General features: G+C 40.3%; 1 protein-coding gene across 2 annotated transcripts in view; it reads left to right on the top strand.

Annotated features, from left to right (window-relative positions):
• col4a2 (collagen, type IV, alpha 2) overlaps window positions 1-27,837 on the top strand; it is a 77,127-nt gene that overhangs the window by 21,333 nt on the left and 27,957 nt on the right. For both annotated transcript variants that reach the window (XM_023267277.3, XM_023267279.3), the window contains one exon: window positions 2,993-3,073. In XM_023267277.3, the coding sequence (XP_023123045.2) occupies window positions 2,993-3,073 (81 nt within the window). The remainder of the gene's footprint in view (window positions 1-2,992; window positions 3,074-27,837) is intronic.

Raw genomic sequence — 27,837 nt, 5'->3', positions numbered from 1 at the left:
TAACTGAAGTAACATAACATAACGAAAATCGAAGTGAGATCGTTTCAGCCATATTAAAAGTGAGGGAAATGCAGAAACAGCTGAAATATAGCCATGACGCACTTTCCTGCTAGAATATTCCTGTACAGGAAACCTCATTGTTCTTACTAATGCCCTACAGATCTCAGTCTGTAGTATTAATGCTCATAATCGGGTATTTCTCGAAGCGCTCATCAGAGTACAGGAATACATAGAATTAGTGGCGTGCTGCTGTCCAGTATTTGCTTTCCTCATGTGGATCTGATGATTGAAGATAACAAAATGATCCAATCAATGAGTCACAGAAGTCATGTGGATTCAACACTGCGGGCTAAATTCATAATAGTCAGCACAAACACAAACTGGAAATGAACGAGAAGTCAACAATATTCTAGTTTTGGTTTAGACCAAATGAACTGAACAACAAGTATCAAAGCACCCTTGGATGGATGGATGAATGGATGGATGGACGGACGGACGAACGTTTTTGAATTTCAATTTTCTCAAACATTTCATTGTTTTTTAATGATATAATGCATTATTGTTGCACTGTTTGCAGCTTTTTTTGAATTGATGCAGGTTAGGGCAGAACTTTTTTCAAATTGCATTTTAAAACCATGCATTTAGTGAATTGCCATTTATTATATACATTATAGAGCGTCTCTGACCCAGAATTTAAACTGCAGTGTCATAGATTTTACCAATTCATGAATTGCTCCTTGATGACAGTCATGCTCTTGATGGTATGTCATGTTTCAATGCTCCATTCACATGTTTGAAATCTATTACATGGTGAACATTGAACCAAAGCACAACTTTCAAAATAGCAAAAATCAAATTGCAATTGCAATATCCGTCAGAAATAGCACAATTAGATATTTTACCCAAATCGTTCGGCTGTATTGTAAATAAATACTTCCACACGCGATCATCAGACTTGTTTCCAAGGTGCACCAGAGCTGTGGAAAAGGTGATTTTTAACCAGCGGTAGGTTATTGTGATTGTGGGTGGAGAAAACAGGATACTGTAGCACAATCCTATTGTCCTCTCCTGAAGCCGCCATCAGCTATTTTGAGCCTGTAAACTGTATAGTAAATTGATGGTGCATTGCTCCGTGATGTGTAATGGCTTTTATGGGAGCCATTCCTTTGTGTGTCTGTGCGGAGATGACGCAGTCTATTGTCTGTGTTGGATTTCCACCTCAATGTGGAGAAAGGTCATGCCGTGACTCTGCTACATCCTCGCTGGAATAAAAATGACCTTCGCTTTTTCAACTCCTCCGCTTGAGAGAAGTTAAAATAGCTGTGAAGGTGTTCCCCCGGCTTGATTTTGGGTTTTCTGTGTGTCGTATAAGGAGTTTAAATTTGCCGTTTGAGTGAAGAATGTTGTTTGCGGACAGTCTGCCACCATAGCATGCTGGCTAAACTAAACCCATCACAGCATGTCTATATCAAATGGCGGTTTGAATGGGACTCCTCACATCCACTGATAGTCAACGCAGAAATGCCGCCCTGTGCATTCCATAAGAGAGAGGAAGAGGGTCTTTTTGTTGGAGATAGGGGATCATTAAAGGACAAAGTCTCCATAGCATAAGGAGGTCTTTGTGCGTGAGGAGGGTCTCAATGCGGCCTTTGTGAACGGGGACGTTGGGATCTGCTGTCAAAGCGAAGACAGTGAATTATTCTGATTCTTTATCTACCGCTTTGTTGCTACTGTGGGCATAAAGTGGTCTTTTAGGGGGGTTTTTCACAAGGGAGAGGGGGATGGTATTGAGGCATTTGCTGCCTAAGCAGGCTATGGTATGGGTGTGTAGGTGGAGGATGTAGGCAGACATAGGAGGGAGAGACGTCATAAGATAAACCAGCAGCCTTTCTGCAATGTGGAGAGTCACAGATTTACTCAAACATGCTAATTAAAAGCCCTTTTTTCAACTCATTCCCCAAACTCTGGAAACTTGGAGTTGATGCAGGCTATGTGTGTTTTTCATTATTATTCACTCTCAGGCACTATGGGGAAAAGTTCAATGGGATATTTAGCACTTTAAAGCTTTGTTCCAGTCATGCGTTTCAATGGAAACAGTGCCGGAGGGTTTAATTAGACAAAAATTAACCCACAAATACATTAAAGGAGCATTTTGTCGGCGGTGCATTAATTCTAGCAGTGAATTCGAGCTAATGTTCTTGTGTTTTGCAGCATTGAGGGCTAAGGTGCGGTTCACAGCAGGTTCTGTTGTGTTTATAGATTTGTCAAGGATTCAAGTAGTTGTGCTTCTGTGAGGTAAGATATGTGGTTGTGGCACAGAAACTAGGATTGTGTATTGGATTTTTTATGCGAAACACCACATGAAAACTTCCATTCTGGCTTTGTTAATGCCTCCACCTCCCTCCGTTAGCTTTAGGGTCTTGACACCTCTGACCTGTGGGTTGGGAAACCCCATTTGTGTGACTGCCTTCTTTGATCATGCCTGACTCCACAGGCTGTGTGTGTGCTTGTGTCATGTCTCGCACAGATCGGCTCTGTGATGGTGGGTGGTTTGGTTGGTATGCAGACATGTAAAGACAAATTGTCCTCGTCGGTTGCTGGGCCCGGCCCCTCGTCATGGATGCACGGCCCGTCCGTCATGGCTCATTCGAGCCACATCCCAAACATCCTTCCAGCAACACCACATTTAATGTACACGGCTGCACACAGGGCAGTGCAACAATCATCCACCCGAATGCAATACTGCTCCTGGCATAAACAAGTGTACTCACAAACCGCAGAGTACACAAACACAGCCGGTCACACCTACAGCACACGACATTTTACCCCACTCTAGGTCCCATGTAATGCCCAAAGAGGAACCGAACCAACGCTATACAGACACACATCAGTGCTGAGTGTATGCAAATGTGAACATGCAATCCTGGAAATCTATCTCTGACCTCTTACAGCCCAGATGTGACCCTCATGTTGTCTGTTTTGTGTCTGACAGGGTGGGAAGAAGCACAGTGGCCCCTGTGGAGGAAGAGACTGTAGCGGAGGCTGTAAATGTTTCCCAGAGAAGGGCGCCAGGGTAAGTTTCTCACTGGAACCACTCTTCCAAACAGCTCCTCAAACTCCCCTCTTTCTTCATTTCTGTCTTTTCCTTCCTAAACCTCTGTGTTAACCAGCTTTACCACTTGGTTTTCAGTGTGCAAAACCAAAAAAGACCATGATCACACATGGTACTCCTCTAGATGTTAATCTGCTTTGAATAAATTGGTTGCTGAAGGTGCACAACTTCCTTCAAACCAGCTCAGATGCAGGTGTGAATATCTCATCCTCCTGCATTACATACTTGTAATCTTATTTTCTATCTTTAGCAGCAAAGAAATGGGTTTAGCCTCAGTATGTAGATATGGAGAAATGAGGGAGTACATTTTTGGCTGTGGAATTTCCATGGAATCAGCTTACAGTGGTAAAAAAAATTGCTTTACCCTTTAAATGTAAGCAAGCCATCCATTCTACATTTATTTACTCCAGATTGGCTCAGATGTACTGCAGACGCCCAGCAGTCAGAAGGATGTAATGAATCTTGCACCTTGTTAATGAGTTGTTTCTGTTACCAACACATGGGAGCGACATGTGTGATCACGGCCTCTAAGTCCTCCTGTGGGTAATTAATGTATCACAACAATGCAATGTGATGTGAAATGGAGCTGAATATGAGGAGCTAGATGGATAAAAGTTTGGTGTGGCAGCTGGATTACTTTCAAAACTCTGCAAACTATAAATCTGTATGTCATGGCTGTATGTGTTAATTTCCTCTATTGAAAAACATAAGAAAAAATGTAAAAGAATATCGACAAAAGATTTTGTAAACTGTAATTTAGTCAGCATTTATCTGTTTAAGATATAAATCTTTATGCATCAGCCAGAGGTTTCGTGGAAATTTCACCGAGCATCCACTAGCACCCTAACCAATGCTTAATGCTTATTTAACCATCTGAATCTCAAACTCTTTCTGGACTTTATTTTTATTTTTTTGCTTCTGTCACATTTTTACTCACTGTGGATTCATGTCTTACAGAGTCCTGCACCTCTATGAACACATCACAATTATAGCTAGAAGTAAAGAGAACTCAAACACAGCTGTTGTAGTCATAGTAATGTCATAAATCATTAAAAGATGGAAGAAAATGCAAGGTTATTTCATTTATTTTACAAAAATTGAAATAATTTAAAAGACCAACCTGTAAAACATTTATTTTTTCCACAGGTTTAAAAAAGGTCACTCCATATATTTGGGTCAATATATAATTGTGGGACTTTTTGTATCATAGTCAACAGGTATCATAGTCGTCATTTTTGCTGTTTTCAGGCCTAAAATCAACATGGCCGCCTATAACCAAACACCACATGGCATTTTTAGAGAAAGATTCTTCTAAATATTATATATGCAATTGACTAAAATTGAAATTAAAAGTTATTTATAAAGATATTGTAGTAAACCTGTTGACATGCGATAAATCCACACTCGACTCACATACTACTTTATATTAAATAAGTCAGAAAGCCTTGGAGTCTGGCCAGACTTTTCTTCAGGAGAAAATGACATCATGTGGAGCAGGTCATGTGATCTGGAATTAACACACTTCCTTGAGAGGTGTTTTTGTAATGGGGAACTAAGTTGAAAGTGATTTCTCGGACACCGAAACAATTTGTTATTTTCCATATAAGATTTGATATATTGCCAAAAAAGAAATAGAACACAATCAAAACAATTTCTGAATAAGCTCATTTTATTATTGTTTCAGCTAATTAGAAGGTGGTTGTTATTAAATTTGGATGTTTATTTAGTTGACATTTTAGTGATATGCAGTAATTTTCTATTAATACGTGATTGTTTCCATAATAAATAATTATGACATGATCATAATGAACATAAAAAACATTCGTTTTTTTTTTTTTTTTTAACTTTTAATAAAAATGTATGCTAGATATATCCCATGGACTTCAAAAGTGCCTCAGTTATATATTGACCCATTTGATATTTCATTATTTGCATTTTTTAAAATCATTTTCGTGCTTGCCTGCTATGTGGACGCACTGCCTGCAGTTGAGTTGAAAAGTCCCTGAATTTTTGTACGGTGAGCTTTGGTTTTTGCACAGTTAAGCAGATAGAGAGATCTGATATTAGATAATTCTAGTACTACCTGGGAGCACTTGACAGCCTAACTGATGCCATCTGCAAATTGTGCAAGTCCACTATAAGTAGAGACAGGCATGTGAAACACCGATCAACACCTGTACGCACAACCATATGCATTTCAAACATCTGGCCTTCTACCCAAATACAGATTCAGGGACAGATAATCGTGTTGGTTGAACAGATGCCGATACAGATAATGACGTCTCGACACCTCTAATGTGAACGTGTGGCATGAACATTCAGCCATATGGAAGACTGTGCTGCTGAAAGTCATTAGTCTGAAACACTTATCACACTTCCATGCAGTTTAAGTCATGAAATTCACACCATTAACCCTTGTTAAAGAGGAGGTCAGAGTGGAAGGAGCGTCTGGTGTGTGGGAGAGTCATTAGATGAATGAACGGCAGAGAAAAGCGAGCGTGACAGGGTTTGAAATCAGAGATACAGACATAGACTCAACATATTGAGATAACAAGCTTATAGTGAGTGACTGGAGTTCATGATGAGAGGCGTGGTTTCACTATCGCTCCGTGTTCCAGACACGTGCAGCAGCTTTCAGATCACTGAACTCCACATCCTTGAAGTTCTGTAACTTTTAGAGTCAGATCGCCGGCTTTCAACAACTGGCCACATGTGGTTGGGAGTTGAATAAACACGGTTTCATCTGTTCTGCCAATTCTTCTTTTCAAGAATACAACATGCTTGAAATAGGGATGTAGAAAAGTGGTTTCTGGGTAATGTTAGGCCACATAGACTTGTACAGGAAATGACTATAAATGCCTCCAAAATCACAGCTACATATTAAACTATCCTAAATTCAGTGTTGTGGATGAAGTAAGGACCTGTTGGTTAAGAAGAGAAATATATCTAGTCAAGCATCGTCTTCCAAAAAATTTGCAAGACAAAAGACTGAAAAAAGTCTTGATAGTTGGTAATTGAAGATGCATCAGAAGTGTGGACTCTGGTATAACTACTGGCAAGATTATTTATAATTTTTCCTTATCATGTTTTCTCAAAGTTCTTGTTTAACCCCATGAACCACCAAACCTGAAGGGCATGTTGTCTTTTAAAAATGACACATTTCATCAGATCTAAACACTGTAAAAGCAGCTTTCAACAGTCCTTGATCTAACTGTCTGTTCCATCAGTAAACCTAACCTAATCTGTAAATTCACTCGTCTGTTAGCTTTATCTGGACAGGTCGCCAGTCTGTCACAGAGCTAACACAAAGTGACAAAGAAGCATTCATGCTCACACTCATACCTACAGCCAATTTATTATAACCTAGCCAAATTTAAGCTTAATACCATGCTTTTTCATCAAAATCACTTTGTTCTACGTGTCTCATTTTAAAATTCTGCGTCCCTCAGTGCAACGGGTGGGCCATTTATAGCTCAGATGTGACCAACAGTGACATGACAAAAATTCAGGAACTTCTCAGCTGAATTGCAGGCAGTGTTTACACAGAGCAGATAGGAGACAAGTATGGAAACAAATTAAAGTGACTGTACACCCTCTAGCGTGTATACCACACCAATTTTGGTACCACTTGGGGCACTGAGTCATTTTTACATTATTGCAAAATAAATAAGCAGAGAAATTATCCTTCTGTTTTTTCTTTGTTTACAATGTAAATCAGTACAACATTGATATACTGCACAAAAGACATGTTTGAGTTCTCTCTACTTCTAGCCATTGCTGTGCTGTTTCTGTAGAGGTGCAGGACTTTATATTGCAGTAAAAAAATGAGCTCATATTGAATAAAAATGTATCAGGAGCAAAAACACCCAGTAATCAGGGATACATTATTCACATTTAACCAAAAGCACAGTCCTTCCTTTGCTTAACCAAGTGTTTTTATTGTCTAAACCTGACCCTAAGTGGATGAGTTTTCTCTGCCCACATCCACCACAGCTACCTTCCTGCAAGTATGTTGTAGTCGGTGAATGTCGTGCTTCATTTACCACCAGAAAAGCTTCTGGAAAATAATCCAGCCAGTTTACACGACAAACTAAAAATTTACACAGCGTAATATTTTACAGTTTAATGCTCTGCTACTTTTTTTTACATTTCAAAGATGAACCTTCCAGATGATAAACTCGTCAGTTTGCTTTGTATCTCTTATCTTGTAAAGGGTGTTCATAGGAACTATAAATGTCTCAGTTGAGCTGTGTGATGTGGTTAACTCAAGGACTGAAATTGACTCTTATGAAACTCCCCTGCCTACCAGCAGGAACAGCTCCAGAGGGAGATATTCTATAAAAAATACAAAGGTGAAGACAGGAATGTCAGGCGACTGTATTTTGGCGCTCCCTGAGAATTTAGTAGACTGGCTTTACAGTAGGTCTGACCTTTGAGGTGCACGCTCGCTATGGATACAGGAAACCCCACAAGGAGTCATAGAGAAACAGAGCGAGGAAGTTCCACATTCCACATCTGAAGGTTGCAAAAAATCCAGTGACGGGTTCAACAGAGCATCTTCCTCCCTTCCTCTCCTTCGCTGCTTCTCAGCGTCATCCAGATGTGAAGGATGAGATTGGTATCGTCCAGTGACAAAGTGTTAATGACGTGCCAAGAGAGGGAAGATTCCTTGGCACGGTTTCTGTTTTGTCTACGAAAATAAGTTAGAAATCACAAATGATATGACCAGGTCTGCTGGAAATAGCATTTCTCATTTGTTACCAAGAGATAAGGTTCTACTTATCTACGAGAAGCCGGGCATTATAAATTTCTTCCAGTTCATCTATCACTTGTTGTCTCTGACTCATTGCGTGCACATTCACACTGTAAATTTTCCAAGCTTTAATAGTGTTTATGCAACTAAATGTTCCCCCAATTGTTTGTGAACACAGTGGGAACCGAGATGAGTCCCTGCAGATTCTTTATCCCTTCATTTTCTCTAACTTTAAGTCTAGCTCCTCCCTTAAATTTCCCCTGAGGAGAGTCGTGATGATGAGTCCTTCTCTGAATGAGTCAGACTGATCCTGTGCAGCTGTCTGGATTGGCTGAGACCTGATGCAGCTGTCGTGATTAGATAGGTTGCTAATGGATAAATGATGGCCATAGTCATGTCAACATCACAGTGTAGCTGCTCTGTGTTTTAGGAGTTACTCAGTTATTGGAGCAGAATCACTATAATTGTCTGAGTTTTGTTTTAACCTCAAATGTTCTGCTTCTGATCCTCAAAAAAAATGATAACTGTGACATATGGACATATAATTTTACAGAGATGATCACAGTAAAGAACGGAAGCAGTTGTAAAGCTGCTGTAGTCAAAGGAGGAAAAAACAAATGTTGAATTTCTTTGATTATTTATTTTACAAAATTGAAAAAAAAAACTAGAATCAACATGTACAACATTTTTCGGAGTACAGTATGTTACAAATACTGGGAAAAAATTACACACTAACGATGTTTTACCACTTACCAGTTTGATTTGTTTTCATACTTGTCTCCTGTCTAGTCTGTATAAACACAGCCTGCAGTTCAACCCGGTTCAGAGCAAAAATCACTGCTGAGTCACTAATGGCTTCCCAGTTGTATGGTGGAGTGCAGATTTTTTTGTTTTTTTTACAGAATCTAATTTCTGCAGATAGTTTATTATTGCCAGACTTTTAAATGAAATATGAAGAATGAAGTCGTTTTGATGGAGTATCACAATTTTAGGCTTAGATTCGTATCGTTTCCCCCATGGAACGGCGCCTGACAAAGTAGTTTAAGGATTGTTGGAAAGTTGCTTATCAGACATTTCTTTCTGTTTTCACAGTTTCCTGCTCTGATAAATTGTTTCATTTTTGATTTTTTTTTAAAATTATTAAATTATATCTTTCAAATCCACTGATGGGATTTAGGGGTGAAAAGAAACGACGACCTTTTCTCAAGAACTTCTGACCCGCAACTTTAATGTTTAAATCATTTTTAACTGTTTCAAGCAAAAAAAAATGCCAAAAACCAATTGTAAGCTGCACCAAACAGCAGGCAGACACAACTGATGAACGTAATGGAACATTTAGCAACCGAAGAGCCAGACATTTTCTACCAGAGTTGGTGTAGATTCATCATAAAACATGATAATCTGTCAATATTGTATTCACAGCTTGTTTTGTTGCCACAGAGTGACCAAAAAACACTGATTGCAAGATAAAAGCAAGATGTGAGCACTACAGGAAGAGAAGGGAAATGCTTTAGTGCAAAAGCTGTCACATGAATGGATGCCAGACTTCCCATGCTTCATTTTCTCAAATATCCACCATGATGGAGAAAATAATAAGTATGAAGATAGATTGCAAGTCTGGACAGAAACGAAAGATAGACAGAGAGAGCGTGAGAGCAACTGGAAGAATGAAACAGATTGTTTAGTCAGGACCAAATATGTTAATTTCATGGGTTTTCTGCTCTAGGGGGAGAAAACAGACTTTGGCAAGCTGACTCTTCAGCTGTACCACCATTGTAGGTTTGTAGAACACTATCACTTCCAATAATCCTCATTGTTCTGCTGCACCATTAGTGGATGGGTAATAAAAAGGAGAACAAATGCCATAAAATGGAGTTACGTGAAAATAAATTAGAAACAAAGGATCCGAAGTAGTTCACAAGGCTGGAGCACAGGCACAGTTGTAGTCACAAAACTGCACTGGCATCTCAACAAACTAAGTAAAAGTGTACACAAATAAAGAATCTCCTAGTGCTGCAGGGTAGGTGGTGTTATAAAACAAGACATTTAATGGTTTCCAAAGCAGGGAAAACCAGGACAGCATGAGAAACTGAGCACAAGGCGCTCCTCAGGCATCCCCAGCCAAGAACATATGTCTGTAGATCAATGATGTCTTTTGTCCTGGGAGTCTTTCAGAAACAGGGTGTGGTACTGAGTCTTGCGCAGAAAAAAACAAACTCAGAAGGTAAAGATCAGTAACGTCATCTGTATGAGCTCACTGTCTGTCCTCAGTGAACACTTTGAGAAAGACATACGTTGAAAAAAAAACAGAGAGACAGAAGACATGACAGGGCAACAATTAAAGACAATCTGCAGATTGGGAGACGCTGTCCTTTCCATGGGAAAAGCTGCCACAGCTGATGCCGGCCAGGAAATGACACACGTCTCAGGAAGCCGAGCACAATGACAGTCCACTGATCTTTTTTTAATATAGACGCTCTCTGTTTTTTGTGGGAACAACATCGTCTGTGTGTTTGGCCTCAGCTATAAATGGCAGAGATTTCCTTGTTCCATGAAAACAAGTCCATAGATACATTCAGATTCCAGTACCAAGGATATCATATGCTTTCATGTCTGCTTAGAGACAGGAACTGAGAGGAATGTTGGAGATTTGTGGAGGATCAAAAAGCATTTTGAATAATTCTGAGAGCTTCAAAATAGGGCAACTAAACTTCTCCATTTTAGTTCTTAAAGGCATTACAGCTCTCATTCAAGAGGCTTTTTTAGTTCTCAGTATTTGATATGGCGTTCCAGATGAATAGTAATTTATTAATGACCCAGGTCAGTGTTAACTCAAGATATTAATGGTGTTGAAATTTTCTTGGGAGAGATCTCAAGACTCCCATTATAAGAACCTCAGAAGTGGTGCCATAGGTGGATGTTCCAGCTGAACATAGATGGCTTCCTTCACTGCTCCCTCAAACCATCTGTCTTTTTCTGTCCAGAATGTGAACATTGCTTTACCTCAAAGAAGTGTCCCTTATCTTTTAGATGCAGGTGAACTGCTGAGTCTACAAAGAAAATTTCACCCCCCATTAACTTCGTAAGTCTCCCCTGACCTGGCAGTTTCACAACCATTCACATCTGGAGGCATGTGACTCTTGGGGGATCAGTGGGTCATTAGCCAAGTGAGTTGAGGGTTATTTAAATTTTTTCCACCTCACTTGCAAACATGGGACCTAACCCTAACCCTAACTGTATACTATAAAGCTCTATATCATCTGCTACAATAACTCAAATGTTTGAAAAAGAAAGGAAAATTTCAAGCTGGTGTGCTGTTGCTCCAGGACTGTACATCCATCCACACAGCACTGGGACTCCCGATCAGTCAGAACTGAAGAAACCTCTTGGATGAGAGGTGAAACATCTTCAAAAACCTAAATATAGAGTTCCAGTTGACCTCTACTGAAGCTATTAAGATTATCATAACCTATGTGGCTGAGAATCCAGAAGAAAACTCTTTTAATATATGTTCATCAAAGACTGGAAACCCTGAACTGGTGGTTTTGTGGTTTTGACTCTCTTGAAGCAGTGAGGACATTTTCAACCCTTTAGAATCATAAAAGTCACAGGTGCGTGATATTCATGCCAAAGCAAGGATGTTTTTCTTTCTCTCTTGAAACATTTTTGCCTTGCAAAAGTTGTACGAATGCGAAGCAGATATTGTAGCTTTAGCAAACTGTCTTGTGTTTAAACTCTTGAACTTACATCATTTAAACCTTCTTTGATTCAAGATTTTTTTCCAGCAGTAGTCAGTAAATTTGATGAAACATGACAGATTGCCTCTTCAAATGAACTGTCTGACAGAAGAGAAGGAGAGATGAGTCCGTGAGCTGATTTACTGACACAGGCATCCTTGACAGTTCGTATTAGATAGCCTGACATGCTCAGCTTGGCAAAAGACATGATGTGTCGTGGCAGTCTTAAACTTTAAGCCCGATTCCAAACCTGCAATCAGGAGCCTCATCCATTCTTGTTGCCCCTCTAGTCTGACCATGACCTTAACTGGGTTAGAGAAGGATACTGATGTACAAAATGGTCTGTGCATGTGTGAGTTCAAGGGAGGGGAGTGTAGCAAAAACCTGCTGCTATCACTAAAACTCTTGGACGGGAGGATTATCTTTGCCTAAGATTTTTGGAAAGAGGAATTCAACAGGGATCACAGACTGGCAGTGTCCTGTGTGAAAATTAAAGCCGCAAAGCTGTAGAAAGTATCAAGGGAGATACTCAGACAAACAGACAGTAACCAGCTGTTTGTGTGTGTTAACACAACACAATGCACCAGACAAGAGACACTAAGGGATAGCTGTTGGGACTGGTCAGGAATTCCGAATATAAAGTAAGATTTCTCACCTAGACTCAGATCTTTTGTGCATAGTGAACATACAGACTGTGCATCTTTCAGACATACATGGGTCATGCACAAGATCAGATCACATCAGAATTTTCTTTGTCTACAGTAAAAAAAATCTCTTTTTTCCATCACTGTCAAAGTCAAGTTTGATCCATTGTTTTGTCGCTCTGATCCAGCTTTAAGAGCCTTTAAATGTGTCTCACTCTTGCATTTTAAAATGATGGATGCCGTTTAGGAACAAGAGGACTGTTGTTGGTGATGACAAAGGAGGACCTCTGTTTGCCTAACACAAAACCGCAGGACTCTCCCAGCAACTCTTTCTCCAAAAATCACATTCCTATACAGCTAAACTGCATTCTCAATTATGTTTTGAAGGAAACGTATTTTCTGCCAGATTACGTTTGTTGATGACGTAGATGGGGCAGAGCTCATTACTGTGGTAACTCGGAAAATAGACAAGATGCTTCTGAAATGTTGGGCGTGGGTGATATCCTAACTAAAACTGTTCTTGTTTTTCTAAACCCAACTATGTAGTTCTGGTGCCGAAACTCAACCAAACAATGAGTGAAACCTGAAAATAAACAAAGAGTGAAATTGAAGCTTAAGTCTGAGAAAAATGGTGCAAAATTGGAGGTGTGCTTGGTTTCCTGGACTTTGTTGCTGTTCAAACTGGAAGCGTTTTGTACTACTTCAGTCCTACAGTTCTGTGAAAAATACACTCACTTTGAAAACGTAAATACAATTCAGTTCAGAACATAAATTTTGGGAGACAAGGTTGCTCCCGCATAATGTGTCAATCAACAAGTGTATGTTACAACCATCAATTTCAATTATTTCGGCTTTGTGTATGAGAAATTGTGTTTCATCTTGCAGTTTGGTGCAGCAGACTGCTGTCTCTGCTCCAGTACTCATCTGTCTCTGCTGCAGCTGGCATGAGAAGAGTTGGTCAGAAGCTCGATTCACAAGCAAATTCGAAACACTTCTGTCAGCTGCAGATGCAAAATCAGTCTTCTCTACTGCATGATCTTTAGTTTCCACCTGCTGTTAACAGTTGACGTTTAAGAATTTTTTCTCGGTATGTGTTTCATGCTGAAATGCACTTTGGCTGTTATCTTTTCCCACCATAATTTTTACACACAATCTTGTACTTTTGACTTTTTATCAAGGAGCCAGACATTTTTGAACACAACTGTTATTTGGGCCAATGATTTAACCAGGAGAGTATCTTTATAGTCCATAAGTGCTTGAACTGTGAGTCAAGTGACATATCACAAAAACTGAAGAGGGGCAAGGAGCACAACTTTCCCAGAGATTAAGTTGATTTTGCCAAACAAATCATCCTGGAAGTCTTTTCTGCTGTAACACTAGTTGCACGGAAGTGTATTGTGAATGGAAATCATGCAATTTTCCTAATGATGGTAGAGCTAGCTAACTTAACCTGCAGTACCTGTGCAGATGCTTTGGCAGCTTTTAGTCTTGAGCACAATATCACGTATGAACGCACCACAGCATATTTGAAACCTCTTTGACGTAATTCACCTTTTAAAAAGGTCAGCTGGAAACATTAAAGGGGCAATAAATCAGCTGGTGACAGTTATGCAGCTATTAAAACTGACAAATCTTGTTTTTCTCTACTTTCATCTGAAATCAAATATGCTTTTTGTCAAAAATTGCTAAGCATTTTGAGTAGTAAATCACCCACAGTTTTCACTGTAAACTGGATTTGTGCTGTGCGAGAACAGACAGCTTTACAGTCATGGCAACAATAACCGGCACAGGAAGGAATGGGAATTGTTTGGACAGATGTGTGTGGGTGGATGGATGCATATAAAAAATGTTGATTTTGTCCTTATATATCCTGGAATCATTAGATGCCCCTGATGCTAGCATTGTTTTGCTTGCAGTAGGAAAAAAGATTAAACTTTTCTGTTGGCTTTATGGTGATTCAGTAGTCAGCCTTTTGTCAAATCATCAGGCCAAAGACACTGACCTTGTTGCCACGTGTAGCCTGAATGTGTTATCATGAAGGAGAGCACATGACGCGATAATAACCAAGGATAAATTAGATGAACAGAGGTCAAGATGAGCAGAATTAGCCTGAAATATTGTGCTTAATGTTGTGGCTTCAGCATACTTTAGACGTGATCACAGAGAAATATGGCAATAAAGTAAGTTTATGTCCTGTAATAAACCTCATCCCAGTCTTCTCCTCAAAGTTTTCCCTTGAACACCTTCTGCCAACATCCATTTCCCTCTGTGTTTCCTTGAAAAACACGTTCAGACACACACCACGTTTTCCACATCAATCATATCCGTATGGTTCTAAGAGGAGGTAAATAAGGCGTTAACACTGTTCGTTTTCTGGGATCTGCACATTTTATTTTCAGGCAGCAGTCAGGAAATGTTATGGTTGATGAAGAGGGTTCTCAAGCTTGTAGGAAAAAATGTGACCAGAGATTTGGGTCACCACAGCAACACCATGTGTTCCCCATCAGGCCCTGTTGGGAAACCTACATCGGGGGCTGGCTGCAGAGGAAACAATTAGGTCTCCTCTAAGTCTCTTCATATTTGTTCCTCCACAAGTTTCTAGGAAAGACATGTTTTTTTGTACAGACTGGAGATTTGGGAGGTTTTGTCTCACATGGCAATGGTGCAGCACATTCCCTTTTATTTAATGTTGTGCAATATATGAGTAAAGTTTTTCCCTATGGCATACGGTCAAGGTAAATCCCTGTCCTCTTCATCCAACTCAACATTGCAATATCCCCTTGGTGCAATTCACATGCACACCCAGTGATAATCTCCTGAAAGTCATTCATTTAGTGAGTGAACCACATACATCCAGAGACCTTTGCCCTGATTTGCTCCCTTGTAAAGTATCCAGGAATGTGCGCTGCAGCTGGAATGGCGGTAGGCGCCGCATCCTCATGCCATGTGGGAAAACTCTTCCAGGCTTTCACACTGGGCTGTGGGATTGATCAGCTGGACAGGTTGGAGGGTGAATAATGAGACTCTGAGGATTGCCCTGGTGCTAATGTGACTAGCTGAGGTCCATGTCAGTCAGAGCCAAGATCACAGCTGGGTATTTAACTATAAATCTCATTTTTCAGACTCTAATGGCTCTTTCCGTTGCTGTGTGTTGTTTTATTCTATAAACAATTTGTAAAGCACTTTTTAATGATGTTTTGACGAATGCTATATAGTTTTGTCTCCCCCTTCTGGCAGTACTACTACCTTGATGTCGATCGCTTTCTCTTTTAGACTGTAATCTTTCCTCTGGATGGCAATTTTTTTTATATGGAGCATCAGAAGTTTCCTTTGACCTTTACTTTTTTTTTTTTTCCATTATACTCCTACTTGCTTTAGCCTACTCAGTTTCTTTTGCTACGGTTCCCCTCTTCGGCTCTGGCAAACCAATCATTGCTGGTTCTTGTAAAATGCATTGCTACCTGTGCAACAACACTAGAGTGTTGCCAGAGGAACCAGGTTTACAACTCCAGTATACGAGATTTAGCTGGTGCTGACAGGCTTACTCAGCATTGTGTGAACTCATTTGGTGAGAGCTTGAATGTAACAGATGTTTATCTATGTCAAAATCCAGCTCTCTAACCATTATTTTCTTTATTAATTTTTTAAACAGACAGACTGGTGTCAGTCTACCAGTTTGATAGTGGCTAATAATATCTCATCAAATTAGATGGATTGCCTTGATAATATGGTACAGATGTATATTACAAGCAAACATTTTGGTCCCAATGTGGGCCATAAGTTTTACGTTTGTTTTTCCATGAAATGTATTTAAAACTGTAGGATGAATTGCAATGAAGTGTGATGATTGTAGTAACTTTGGTGAGCCAAATTGTCAGATAAAATTGGAATATTGGGATGTCCCAAGCCTGATTTTAAGATAAGGAATGGGGCCCATTTTAGGAATTTTGAGGTTGTTGGTAGCAGAACAAACCTAAGCCCCATTTTTTTTTTTATCATGCGTCAATATGAAAATATGCTGCAAAAATGGCAAATCAGATGCTCTATTGAAATGTATGCTAGATTAACAATCGTTTGCTGGCCTGATGTCACTAAGCCTCACAGCAGTCTCTATTACAGTGCTCCTTTATTAGCTAAACTGCTGTAAATGTCTCTGCTTGCCAACTGACCTCCTCTGATCACTACACTATTTAACAATAAAAGACTCCACCTAGTGGCTCAACCAGGTACCAAAGCTGATCTACAGTATTTGAAGTGTATATTATCTCGGAAAATGCTAATGTTATCTACAGATGCCAAATAGTAAACAAGAAAAGCACTCAGAGAATGCAGTACTTTGCCAAGACTGCTCAATCGTTGTATTATTTCCGACGAATGAAATCTCTCATAAAAAATTACATTGCGCTGAGCACAGGCTTGTGTTATGCATGTGTACGTTTTGTATGGATACCAAATTGCGTGGCCTAAATATGTAGTGGGCGGCGGGAAATGATGGGACTTGGAACACCCCCACAATTTAATCAATTGTTCCTTGTATGATTGCCGATGACTAAGTCTCGATAAGTCCACAGCGGTGGACTTGTAGTAGGATCGCAATCATGTGATCGTCAGCAGGTAGCTGACGTAGCGTTCACTTGTTGTCATAGTTACAGTGACACCGTGTCGCTATCTCACAACGACACAGAAATCTTTAACAAATCCGTGGATCCATACTATAAGCCGCATCACTGCCAAAATCTAATGAGGTGGTCCCCGTGTTATTTCTGATCTTCCCTGAAAAGTTCATCCAAATCTGTTTGTCCGTTTTTTAGTAATGTTGCACACAGAAAGACAAACAGACAATCAGACAAACGTACGCTGATCGTCACATAACTCCTCCGCATTCCTTGGCAGAGTAATTACTCAAATTAAATCGGGAGCAAACAAAACCCTTGATCAGGACATCGCTATTGGAAAATATCAACTACAGTTTCTCAGAGCACCAAATGACATCATCAAATTCTATAACAAAAATCCACATTAGGCCATTTTATGACTTAGAGACAGACAGGAAGCTAAACTGGTGATTAGTTTATTTTCATGGTAAAGCTATCTTTACTATTGTCAGTTTCTCTCTGAATAATCATGCTGTTTTTACAGTGTTTTTTCTTAATCAAGGAAGCATGCTTAGGATCAAACTTTTTCTCACGCTTCATCACTGTGGCCTCTCAAACTCCAAATATAATTCAATATACATACCTCTGTGCCCTTGAGTCTGATGTACGTCAGAGAGCAGCTTTTCTTAGGAAATTGCGTTTCCCTTGGTGGACTTTTATAAACACTGCAGGTCACTGTATGTGCTCTGGGTGATCTGCAGTATGGAAGCTGTAATGGTATTATAATCACAGTGATAAGTGTAACGGTGGGATTATAGCGGCGACGCGCCCATGATGGACTTCATTACACGCAGACGTACACTCAGACATGCAGACACGCCATACAGGCACACAGGTGTTTGATCTCTGAGGTGAGGCCAACACCTCATTTGAGATTTTGCTCTTTCACACACAAACACACACATACACACACACACACACACACACACACACACACACACACACACACACACACACTGCAGCTGTGTCCTGCTTAGACACACATGTGCTTGAGACATGTCATTCCTCTGACATGAGGCAATAGCGCAGGTGTCGGGCCCCAGAGACCCCTGGGATAGCCGGAGGTCCAGGCTGTTCTGTTCTCAGCCTGGGATCCCCCCCTCGGGTCTTGATCTTCAACACACACCCTCTGAAACACACACATACACACACACACACACACACACACACACACTGCAGTCTATCCACTGGTCATTAGCAGTGCTCTGTACGGTCTGGATGCTGTCAGATCTCTGGCACATGAGTGTGCACGTGCTTCGTGAAAATGACACGTGCCTGCAGAAATTAGCCCAGAGTCTAAACACATTAATTCTAATATAAACCGGTCTCGGAGTAGCCGAACCGCTCAGTGCTGGACGGCTAAACAAAAAGAAGCAGTCTTCCATGTGAAACAAAGCAAGTGACATCAAATGACTGATGATCTTCTGGACATCATCTGTTTGCGTCCGTCTGCTTTGTTTCTTTGTCTGAGCACATGAGAAAATTTTAAGAAGATGAGTCAGAGGAGCTTGTTGCACCAGCTGAGAACGTGACGGCTCAAGTTTAGATGCTTTAGGATGGAAGTTTGTCTCCATGGTAACAGAGCTTTAGCTTTCTCACAGAAAACCACTTGTATCCTATATGGCCATGTTTCTTTTCCTTAACTCTCAGTGTTTCATGTTATATCCGCGCTGATCCAAGGATATCCAGAACATTCTCCCCCAGCAGGGGCTTCAGAAAGTTGACCTCCCTCGCTGCAGCCAGGAGATCTAAACATACTCTAATAGATATCTAAACATCATCTACGGATGTTTATTTGTTCTGCCTGAGTCCTCCTCAGAGCATCCAGTCGAGGGCCCTCTTTACCCTCCAAGCGGAGCCCCTCGAGCATGTCCTCTAACCCCTCATCCCTCTCCGACCCCTTCAGGGGCAACCGAGCCTCTTTTTCCCCCTCTGGACATCACGCGTAGGGGATGCAGATCTTCAGGAAATGAGTCCAAGAAAAATGTGTCCAAGAAAAACATGTGAGCTGGGTCGCAGAGCAGTGGGACCAAATCCACCAAAGTGTCTGAGCCCGACTGTGGGAGTCAGAGAAAAAGGGCAGACGTTTCGTGTTTATGTGCTCCGACTCGCCTTCCTGGCCTCTTTTTATATTGCTCGTTTTATTTCTTTCCTCTCTTCAACCTTTGTCACTCTGTCCTCACATTGATTAATTCTGCTTCATCCTCTCTTCTGTCGCCTTTATTTCTTAAATCAGTCTTCCTACCTTCCTTTTGCCACAAACTTTTTTTCTGTCCTTTGTTCTTTCCTGCTGTATTTTATAGCTATGCTTCCTTCCAATATCCCACTGTTCTCTTGATTTAGTTCTCTCTTGTCTATTTTGTGGGAGCAGATCAGATTGGCCAAGTCGTTGCTCATGTTAAGATAGTAAAATATTTGTAAGGAGGTGAAAAATAAGCAGCGTGTGAACCTATCTTTTAAGCCTTTTAACAGCAACTTCTGTCTGTTACGATGTGTAAACAAGCGCAACATTGTGAATGCTTTAGGTGGAAAAGTAGGCAAATCAATCAAATAAAATGCAACAAAGTGAAATGGAAACAGAATTTGTAACTAACCATGACAAACAAGAAGCATGTAACTTTAACGTCCCCTGAAACCTATACTCCACACAGTTTTTATTTTTTTAAGATTTGACTGGCTGCTCTTCTAAACCAGCTATGTCTCCTAAAAACTACATTCTTATACAAACAAACAACATCCTTAATTGCATTTTGAAAGAAACATATTCATCCTGGATTGCATTTGTTTGTAACGCATTGCAAATACATCTCTAATCAATATATCTTTGCCATTTATTTTATTGCTTTACTGTTGCTCTTTCTCAATCAATCATTGGTCCCCAGTCTGTACTGTTTGTGGGTTTGGTGCTTAAACCTAACCAAACATTGGGTGAAAATGAAACTTAAATGTCAGAATAATGATCTGATAAGATGCACAACCAACACTCCTGCATAAAACTGCTGTTGCAGACTTTTGCCTCCACCTCCTTGAGGCCAATTCGTGCTTTCTGCATCAGTGTTTCATCAGGGATACGCGTGGACACCTCTGTGGGCGTCCAAGTGGAGTCCAAAATGTGTGACCGTGTCGATTGTCCACACTACTCATGTGCCCAAATGATTACAAGGAGATTCTCTGTCATCCACACCTTCTTAAGACATCAGTTAAAGAGTTGTTGAACCTGAGTGGTGCTTTGATTTGTAGTAACATACTTTCCATCTGCAATGCCAATCCCCTAATCTGTAACTACCCTGTAAAAAGTGCAAAGTCACAGTTTTAGGAAACATCAAGGGTAAAACTGTGTGTTTTCTATATACAAGATCAAACAAAACAACTGTCTGCCTGCACACTAACATACCTGTTGCAGTATGAATGGGACCACATGTGTCTCCACTGTCTGTTTTCAAAGTCCTTATTGGTCTACATAAATCATGATTTGGCTTTAATGCAGACTTTGTGGCTCTTTGTGATTCTCACTACTTTAAAAAACATGTTTCTTTGAAAACATACATGGAATAGGAACTTAATATTTCTGAGGCAGGGTTGTCTAAATGTGTCATCTTGTTACACCCTCTCCCTCTGCAGTGGTTTAATGACACCTGACTGGAGATTTAGCACCACCAACTGTCTCTGAAGACTTTTTATGACTCTGTGGTGGAATCAGCCATCTTTATGGAGTGGTCTGCTGGGGCAGCAGCATCTCAGCTGCTGAGAAAAGGAAACTTGATCGGCTGATCAAAAAGGCCAGCTCTGTCCTGGGAAGCCCCATAGACCCAGTGTAGGTGGTGGGAGAAAGGAGGACAGTATCTCCCAGCCCAAGCATTGACACTCTGAGAGCACTGGACAGCTCCTTTAGTGACAGACTGATCACCCCAGGTGTGTGAAGGTACATTACCACAGGTCCATCCTTCCTGCTGGTATCAGACTCTGTATTCAGCAATGCTCACACGCTCACGTAATGACAGTTAGCAAACTCTCATGTCCAAATACACCCAAAGTGCAATTTATTGTGTATATATTCTTAAATTTGTATTGTTAGTATCTTCGTGTTCTTAAATTTTTCTTATTTATAGTGTATCTTATCTTATGTCTTTAATTTATAGATGTGTTCTCTTGATTTTTCTTACTGTCACTTTGCTGCTGTGACATTGCAAATATCCCCTTCCAGGACTAATAAAGGATATTATATTCTATTTTATTCTCCTCCTAATATTCATACAAAATAGACATTAATTCACATATTTGCTTGGTGAGTTTTTGTTCAAGTGTGCACTACATTTGGACGAAAACTTGGCAGTGACAACCAGCTTTTTAGGGATGTCAGCTGTAAACACTCAGCTATAGACATGTTTGGATTATATAACATACAAGTTAGTTTATTACAGTCAAATCCGAGCCTCAATTTATCCACTTTCTTCATCACCTACTGTATTCACTCCTCATTTGCAGCCTGCTGTGTTTTGGCGTTCCTGCAGCAGGCAGCTTACAGACACCCACACCATGATTTTAGGCTCAGGAGGAGTTTACACGAGCGAGTGTTGTGTGATTGTAAAAACATTTGCACTGTAGAGGCTGTTTCTGAGGCTGTCAGCTCCCCGTCCCACAGTGATGACATCAGAAGGTATAGATCACGCTTCGTAGCATCCGTCCTCCCTCACCACCACCAGTCTGTTTAGATTACAATGTTATTCCAGAGGAGATGCAGTATATACAACCACTAGGGGGGCAAGCCAACTGAGACACAAGGTTTTTACATTGCTTGTGACAGTGTAAATGCAGAACGCAATGAATAACCTGTACAGATGAAAAACAGGCTTGGAAGCAGATGTGGAAAGTTTGGAAACTGGCTAACGTGCATGCACGTGTATCCGCTTGGTAGAATGCATTTCACTGCAAGAAGCAGCTGTGAACTCAATGTGTAAATCCACATTCTGAATCTTCAGCAGAATGGGACGATAAGTAGAAAACAGGAAGTGTTTAATTGAAGCTGGTACATTCAAAAATATTTAGGGAATGTTAAGTTTTGTCACACCCATATTTTGCAAAACATAACTGTTTTCCTGTGATTTATCAGAACTTCTACCTCTGTTGATCCTCTCCATCTTAATATATTAATGTTGTTATCAGTAACTTTGACCTTCACGCTGATTTCAAAAAAAAGAAGATTGTGTTCTCTGCAGTTCCCAGTTTTTGCAGACAGATGGAATAACAGAGCGAGTTTCCGGCCAGTTGTTTATTGATATATTTTATTCCTCTCAGAGGTCAGAGGTTTGCACACTGGGTTGTTGCGTTCCCATCCTGTTCTTAGCCGCTCGTTCCCAAACCATCCACCCCTGGGGACAGTCTGGACCCAGATGAAATTTATGGTGTCAGACAGGGGAGCTTTTAATAGATCTATGATTTAGGAAGGAGAAATGCAAACACACCCACGTACACAGAAGGGGAGCGAGTATGGTTGCTGCATTTTATACTGTGTGAAGAGAAGGGATTTTCTCAGACACTTTTTTGGGGGGAAATGAAAACACAAGCCGTCCTACAGTTATGGAAATTTAAAAAAATAACTTAATGACAGGTGTAATGGTGCTTTTTCACTACCCGGTTGAAAATTGCTTTATTGCACCTGCAACCACATGTAACAGCCATGTTTACCTATAGCTATCAGAGAAAGCTCCACTTTTGTCAGTTTTAAGAGACAGTATAAGCTGTGGCTGATTGACAATCAAACGTGTGAACATTGAGGAACTCAGGCTCTTTAAAAACAGGCTCTTTAACTATATGCACTTTACAACAGGCTAGGTCTACAATAGTAGCACTTTAGGGTAGGTTTAACCGAGTCAGTATTAGTTTGTCGTTATCTTTGTTTGACAATATTCTTTTTTATACGCTCCCTGTATGTTTTTCTTTTATGTGTGGGACAAGGAATGGAAATGAGCCTTGTACTAAATCCGGCATATTCAGTGCAACCTTGTGTAAACTATTATGAGATTGTATGTTCATTAATATGCACTGTCCCGTCCAAATAAATAAATGTCATGGTTCCCACACTACATATCTATATCACCGCAGCAAGGTGAGAGATTACACCACTGGAGGTCATCAAAAGCAAATTTTGAGCTCTTTAACTGCTCTTTAAAAGATGAGTTCTCCCAATTTAACCAAAAAGACACATTGTCTTACTTGTAGTGTTATTTGTCCATGCAGACAGTGATCATTTCATTATGTTTCAGATATTTTTAATATGCAGGTTTCACTGTAATCTGTTTTATTGATAAAATGCTCTGTGCAGACTCCAACTAGGATAACAAGTGTTGTTTGTAGAAATAGCTGTAGCTGATAGATACTTAAATATAAATGTCCCACATGCACCCATAATGAATCTCCAGCTAATTTCATCTTCGCCATCACTCAAAATGGCTCAAATAGCTCAAACTGGCACAAAAAAACCCCAAATTATTATTGTTAGATATAACTAGAAGTTGTATCTTGTGAGTTTTTTTGCGGAATGTGGGTAAACTGCCATCCCGTTAACCTTGTATGTCTGTAAAAGACATGAACTTTCCCAGCAGTCTGGTACTGCACCTGCACCAATGGTTCTTCATTGTTAGAAGCTTAAAAAAAACAGAAAGTCTCCTTCTCCTTCTCAACATCGCCACATAATTCAGTGCATTTCTGAGGTCAGAGGTTTGTTTCCAATCAGCAGTGAACCTCTGCTGTTCAGTGGTCACCACATTCATCTTGTATGGACTCTCACATGTCAGATTAAACTGACAGAGACTGGTCAAAGTCATCCTCACACAACCCTGAAACAGCTGTGTGTCTGCGCTGAGCTTTCTTCTATTTCTGTGTTTTAGAAAAAAATGGAATTTAAAATGAGTTTCTTCTGTCAGCATCCCATCATCCCACACCTTAACCTGACTGACGTACTTCGTCTGCGTGTGTTATGATGTGTGTATGCGTGTGCACTGGCGTTATGTCCGTTGAATGAGGTGGGAATGATAAAAAGCAGACAGGGCAGCTCGGGCAGGGCTGGTGTTTTATTGCTGTTTTACAATCTTTCTTTTAGTCTGCTTCTTAATAGTCTTGATTACTTGTGTAGATTTATTACTGCACTATGATGTATTGGCATTTTTGTCTACTTTCCCGTTCTCTTTGTAGTTGAACTCTGTCATTTCAGTGTGTTTTTATTTCCTCCTGAGACAGATCACTTTATCACCTGTCTGTATTTCAATTTCTTTCATTTCTTCTTTAGACAACAATGGCTCAATTACACCTACATCTGGCCGAAGATTCTTGTTTTGACGATAGGAATTGTGGTTGTAATCTTATGCTTTATTGTCTTCATTGTCAGTGATGCTGATTTCTGTGTCATCAATCACAAAACAGAAAGAATAACGTCCACAGAGCCAGATGACTTTGGCTGATTTAAATTTATAAGTTTGTTGACCTAATTTGTTCTGTTAGAGCTACTTTGCACCAGAGTCAGTACAAAAACAACAGGTTTTAAGATGTCAGTAAAAAGTGTACACAGGTGGGGATTAACTTCATTTTAATTCAACTTTCAGTTTTATTAATATGAGAGGAAGAAACAACGAATGCTTATGTGCTGAAGACATGTATTACAAACACAGGTACAACATTTGTAACTACTCCGGTCTGACATAATGAAGGCCACGCATCATACAGATGTCTTTTAACATTTATTTGCTCTTCGGTCAGCCGACACCGGGAAAACTATGTACATAAAGACATACAAACATTTCAGAAATACACAAAGTTTCACAAATGTGTCTCTAATTAGACGGAGTATAAAAGTCTTTCAAGCTAGTTTTCTGTCATTAGATGGGTCCCATATGCTAGCTTCCGACAACACATTAAATCGAGGAACCAATAATTAAACTTTTTGCCTCTGCTGGATCCATTCAATCAATTCAATCTGCTGTAAACCACTCTGTCTGAGGTTCCATTTCTGGAGACATTGAACCCTAAACATGTCTTTCCTGGTAAAATGTTTACTTATATTCCAACTATAGAAATCTAGAGAAGTCATCGGTCAGCTTATGGAGCTCAGTAGATGAAAGGCCAAAGGTCTGACGTGAGCCATCTGTGCCAGAAAGAACAGTAAAGGAGTACAGACAGCTACAGTTGCAATAAAAAAAAGCCCGCAGGGAAGCACATGTCCACTGAGCTTCATAATCTGGTAAAGACATGATCAGAGTTCAAAGACTGAGGAATTCAGAACTAAATAGACAAGCGTCCAAGTGTGTTCAGTATCCTTTAGTGAATCCAAGACATTCCATTTAAAGAGCGCTCCTCTGATGCCAGATCTCCATTTATACAGAATTTCACTACACTCGGCTGTAAAAGGCGACTTTACCTCTTATCGCTCATGTTTTTCCACCTTCCTGACCCATCTTACAGTGTCTGTCAGTGGCTGGTTGATTTGTAGGCTTCCATGTTGGTCACTCTTCACCCAGTGGAGACAGGAAGGGAAGACGGGCAGACAAAGAAGACATGTGAAGGGGTGTGAAAACACTCAAGAGTTTGGACAGGAGAGGAGGAAATGCTGAGTGGAAGTAGAGCAGATAAGAATGGGGAGTATAGACGTATGACGGAAGTGGTACTGGTGAGGACTGGCAGTTAACGAGTGGGGAGGAATGAAGGGAGATTCAGAAAAAGGTTAAAGGTTAACATCCTAATGAATTTCCCAGATAGTGTATGCTGAAATTGTTGTGGTTGGTTTGACTTAGACATACTTTAGGGTTTACTAGCCTTAGCTTGCTCTAACAATAAGCTGTTTTCCACTGCAGGAGTTCGTAAGCCATCTGAACTTTTGAGCATGTTCTGACCACAAGAACGCCCCCTGTAGAGCCTATTTTAGGGCCATTTTTGGGGAGAAGAAGCACCTCTACTCCAGCTTCTGTTGCTTCTGAATGGCCCTGAAAAAACTGCTATGTAGAGCTTGACTAATTAGTTAAACTTGGAGAAACGGCACAGGTTGGATAGTCAGACAGTACAAGGACTGGCATTTCTCCATGTTCTCGTTGAGTAGCAGTCTACTCTCAAACGTCGCCATCGACAACATAAAACTTGCCATATAGGATAATATAATAACCCCTCCGTTGTTCTAGTTCCTATGTTCTTATAGAACTGGAGTTACATCCAGTAATTACTGTTTGTACGGCCATTAGATCTTAAACCGCACCCGAGTTTCTGCAGTGGATTGCAGCCTATTGTGTTGACCAACCGCATATAAAGGCCAAATCATTTGTACCTGTTCCAAATGGCATCTTTTAAAGGTGGAGTAACAACCACCTGTAATGACCTCCTGGCTGCATCACTGATCCTTCTCCTCAAGCTCTTTTGCACGTGTTGGTTTTCTTGACAACATGAATGCCAAAAATGAGGATAGGAGCACACGGTTTAGGGCAGCCTCTTTGATGGAAGTAGTGAAGAATTAAAGAAAGCTTTAGAGACTTTAAAACCTGCCATCTTTCTCACCTCTGCACCCCCAGCCAGATGCAAGTTTCAGAGTTGCAAAGCTGTCGGATGCAGTCCCCCCTCCAGTCACATCAGAGAGATGTGAGGACATTTGAGAAGGTGTTTGATGGTAGTAAAAGCGCCTTTAGACCGTCTTGAGAATTCCAGCTATACTATATAGTCCAAAGGTTAGGGGTAGTTTTCTAATTATGCATGCGTCATCTTGCTGGTGATTCCCACTGCTAACCTGGATGCAGATTAAACAGAATAAACAGAACAAGTTGCTGGTTGACACAGTCTGATCCCCACACACACACACACGTACAAACGAACACACACATAAATATGCTCTTAGAAATATCTCCGTTGTTATCAGCTTTTGAAGGAAGCTGGTATTTATCAGCCCTCTGTTTAAGCCATGCAGAAAGATCCAGAGCAGTACACCATACAGATGCTCCAGACAGGGACTTCTCATGCACACACATAGTTTATTTGCCACTTTTTTAATTACACAACTTCATTCCAACTCACTCTACTCCTCCTCTTCTGTCTCACTATATTTTGCTTCACCCCCCGTGTCTGAATTATTGCAAAGTTATTGCTCTGACAGAACCATCTGTCTTCAGAAAATTAGTCTGCTTGATTAATTTTCTTTTATGAGGATGCTGCTTTACAACTGTGTGCATGGATGGAGTTCACCCCGCTTCATGTGCCCAGAGGGGCTTTGTTCCACCATAACAATAGAGATCATGAGGTTTATAGCAAAGGAAACAGGTGGCGGTTTCCAAACTTCAAATTACCCCTATAATCAAAACAAGAAGGAGCATTCATTTACCGTGTTCTGTTTTTATAATTAAAACGAATCCATGTTGAATGAAGTGGATTGGGAGTTACTGATATCTTCTGCTGAGATCCATGTGTACGCCCAGCACTAATCAGCAACAGGACTGATACCAATAAGTAGTACTGTGATGTTGTGGATGTGGTACAGTTTGTTTTTGAATGGAACACTGGCATTAAAATAATGTACTGTTCTTCTCACCAGAGACAAACATGTTTACATGCTGTTTTCTTTTCTGACTGTCCAGGATTCTAACAGTTCAAGACATGTTTTTATATTTAGGATAAAGTTTGTAGCAGTGTTAACATGTCTATGTGAGACGTGTCATGAGTCAATGGCTGTCAATGACAGTTTCAAAAAAATAGATTCAAGAACCAGGTACTCCAGCTCGAACATGTATGACTGAATTACTGCAATATAACAGCTTGTCAGTGTATAGTGTAGAGTCATAGGTGAGCTGATGTGCCTGAGCAGCAGTGAGGTTAGTAGAGAGAGAAGCAGGGATTTCATAGATCTGCACATCGCGGAGTAAACAACAATCAAGGCACAAATGGACTGTTTTCATGGAAAAATCTAACTTTT

This window comes from Amphiprion ocellaris, chromosome 11 (genome assembly GCF_022539595.1).
Source record: "Amphiprion ocellaris isolate individual 3 ecotype Okinawa chromosome 11, ASM2253959v1, whole genome shotgun sequence".
Lineage (NCBI taxonomy): Eukaryota > Metazoa > Chordata > Actinopteri > Pomacentridae > Amphiprion > Amphiprion ocellaris.
Note: the sequence above shows the minus strand (reverse complement) of the source record. Positions and strands in the feature narration are given on the sequence as shown.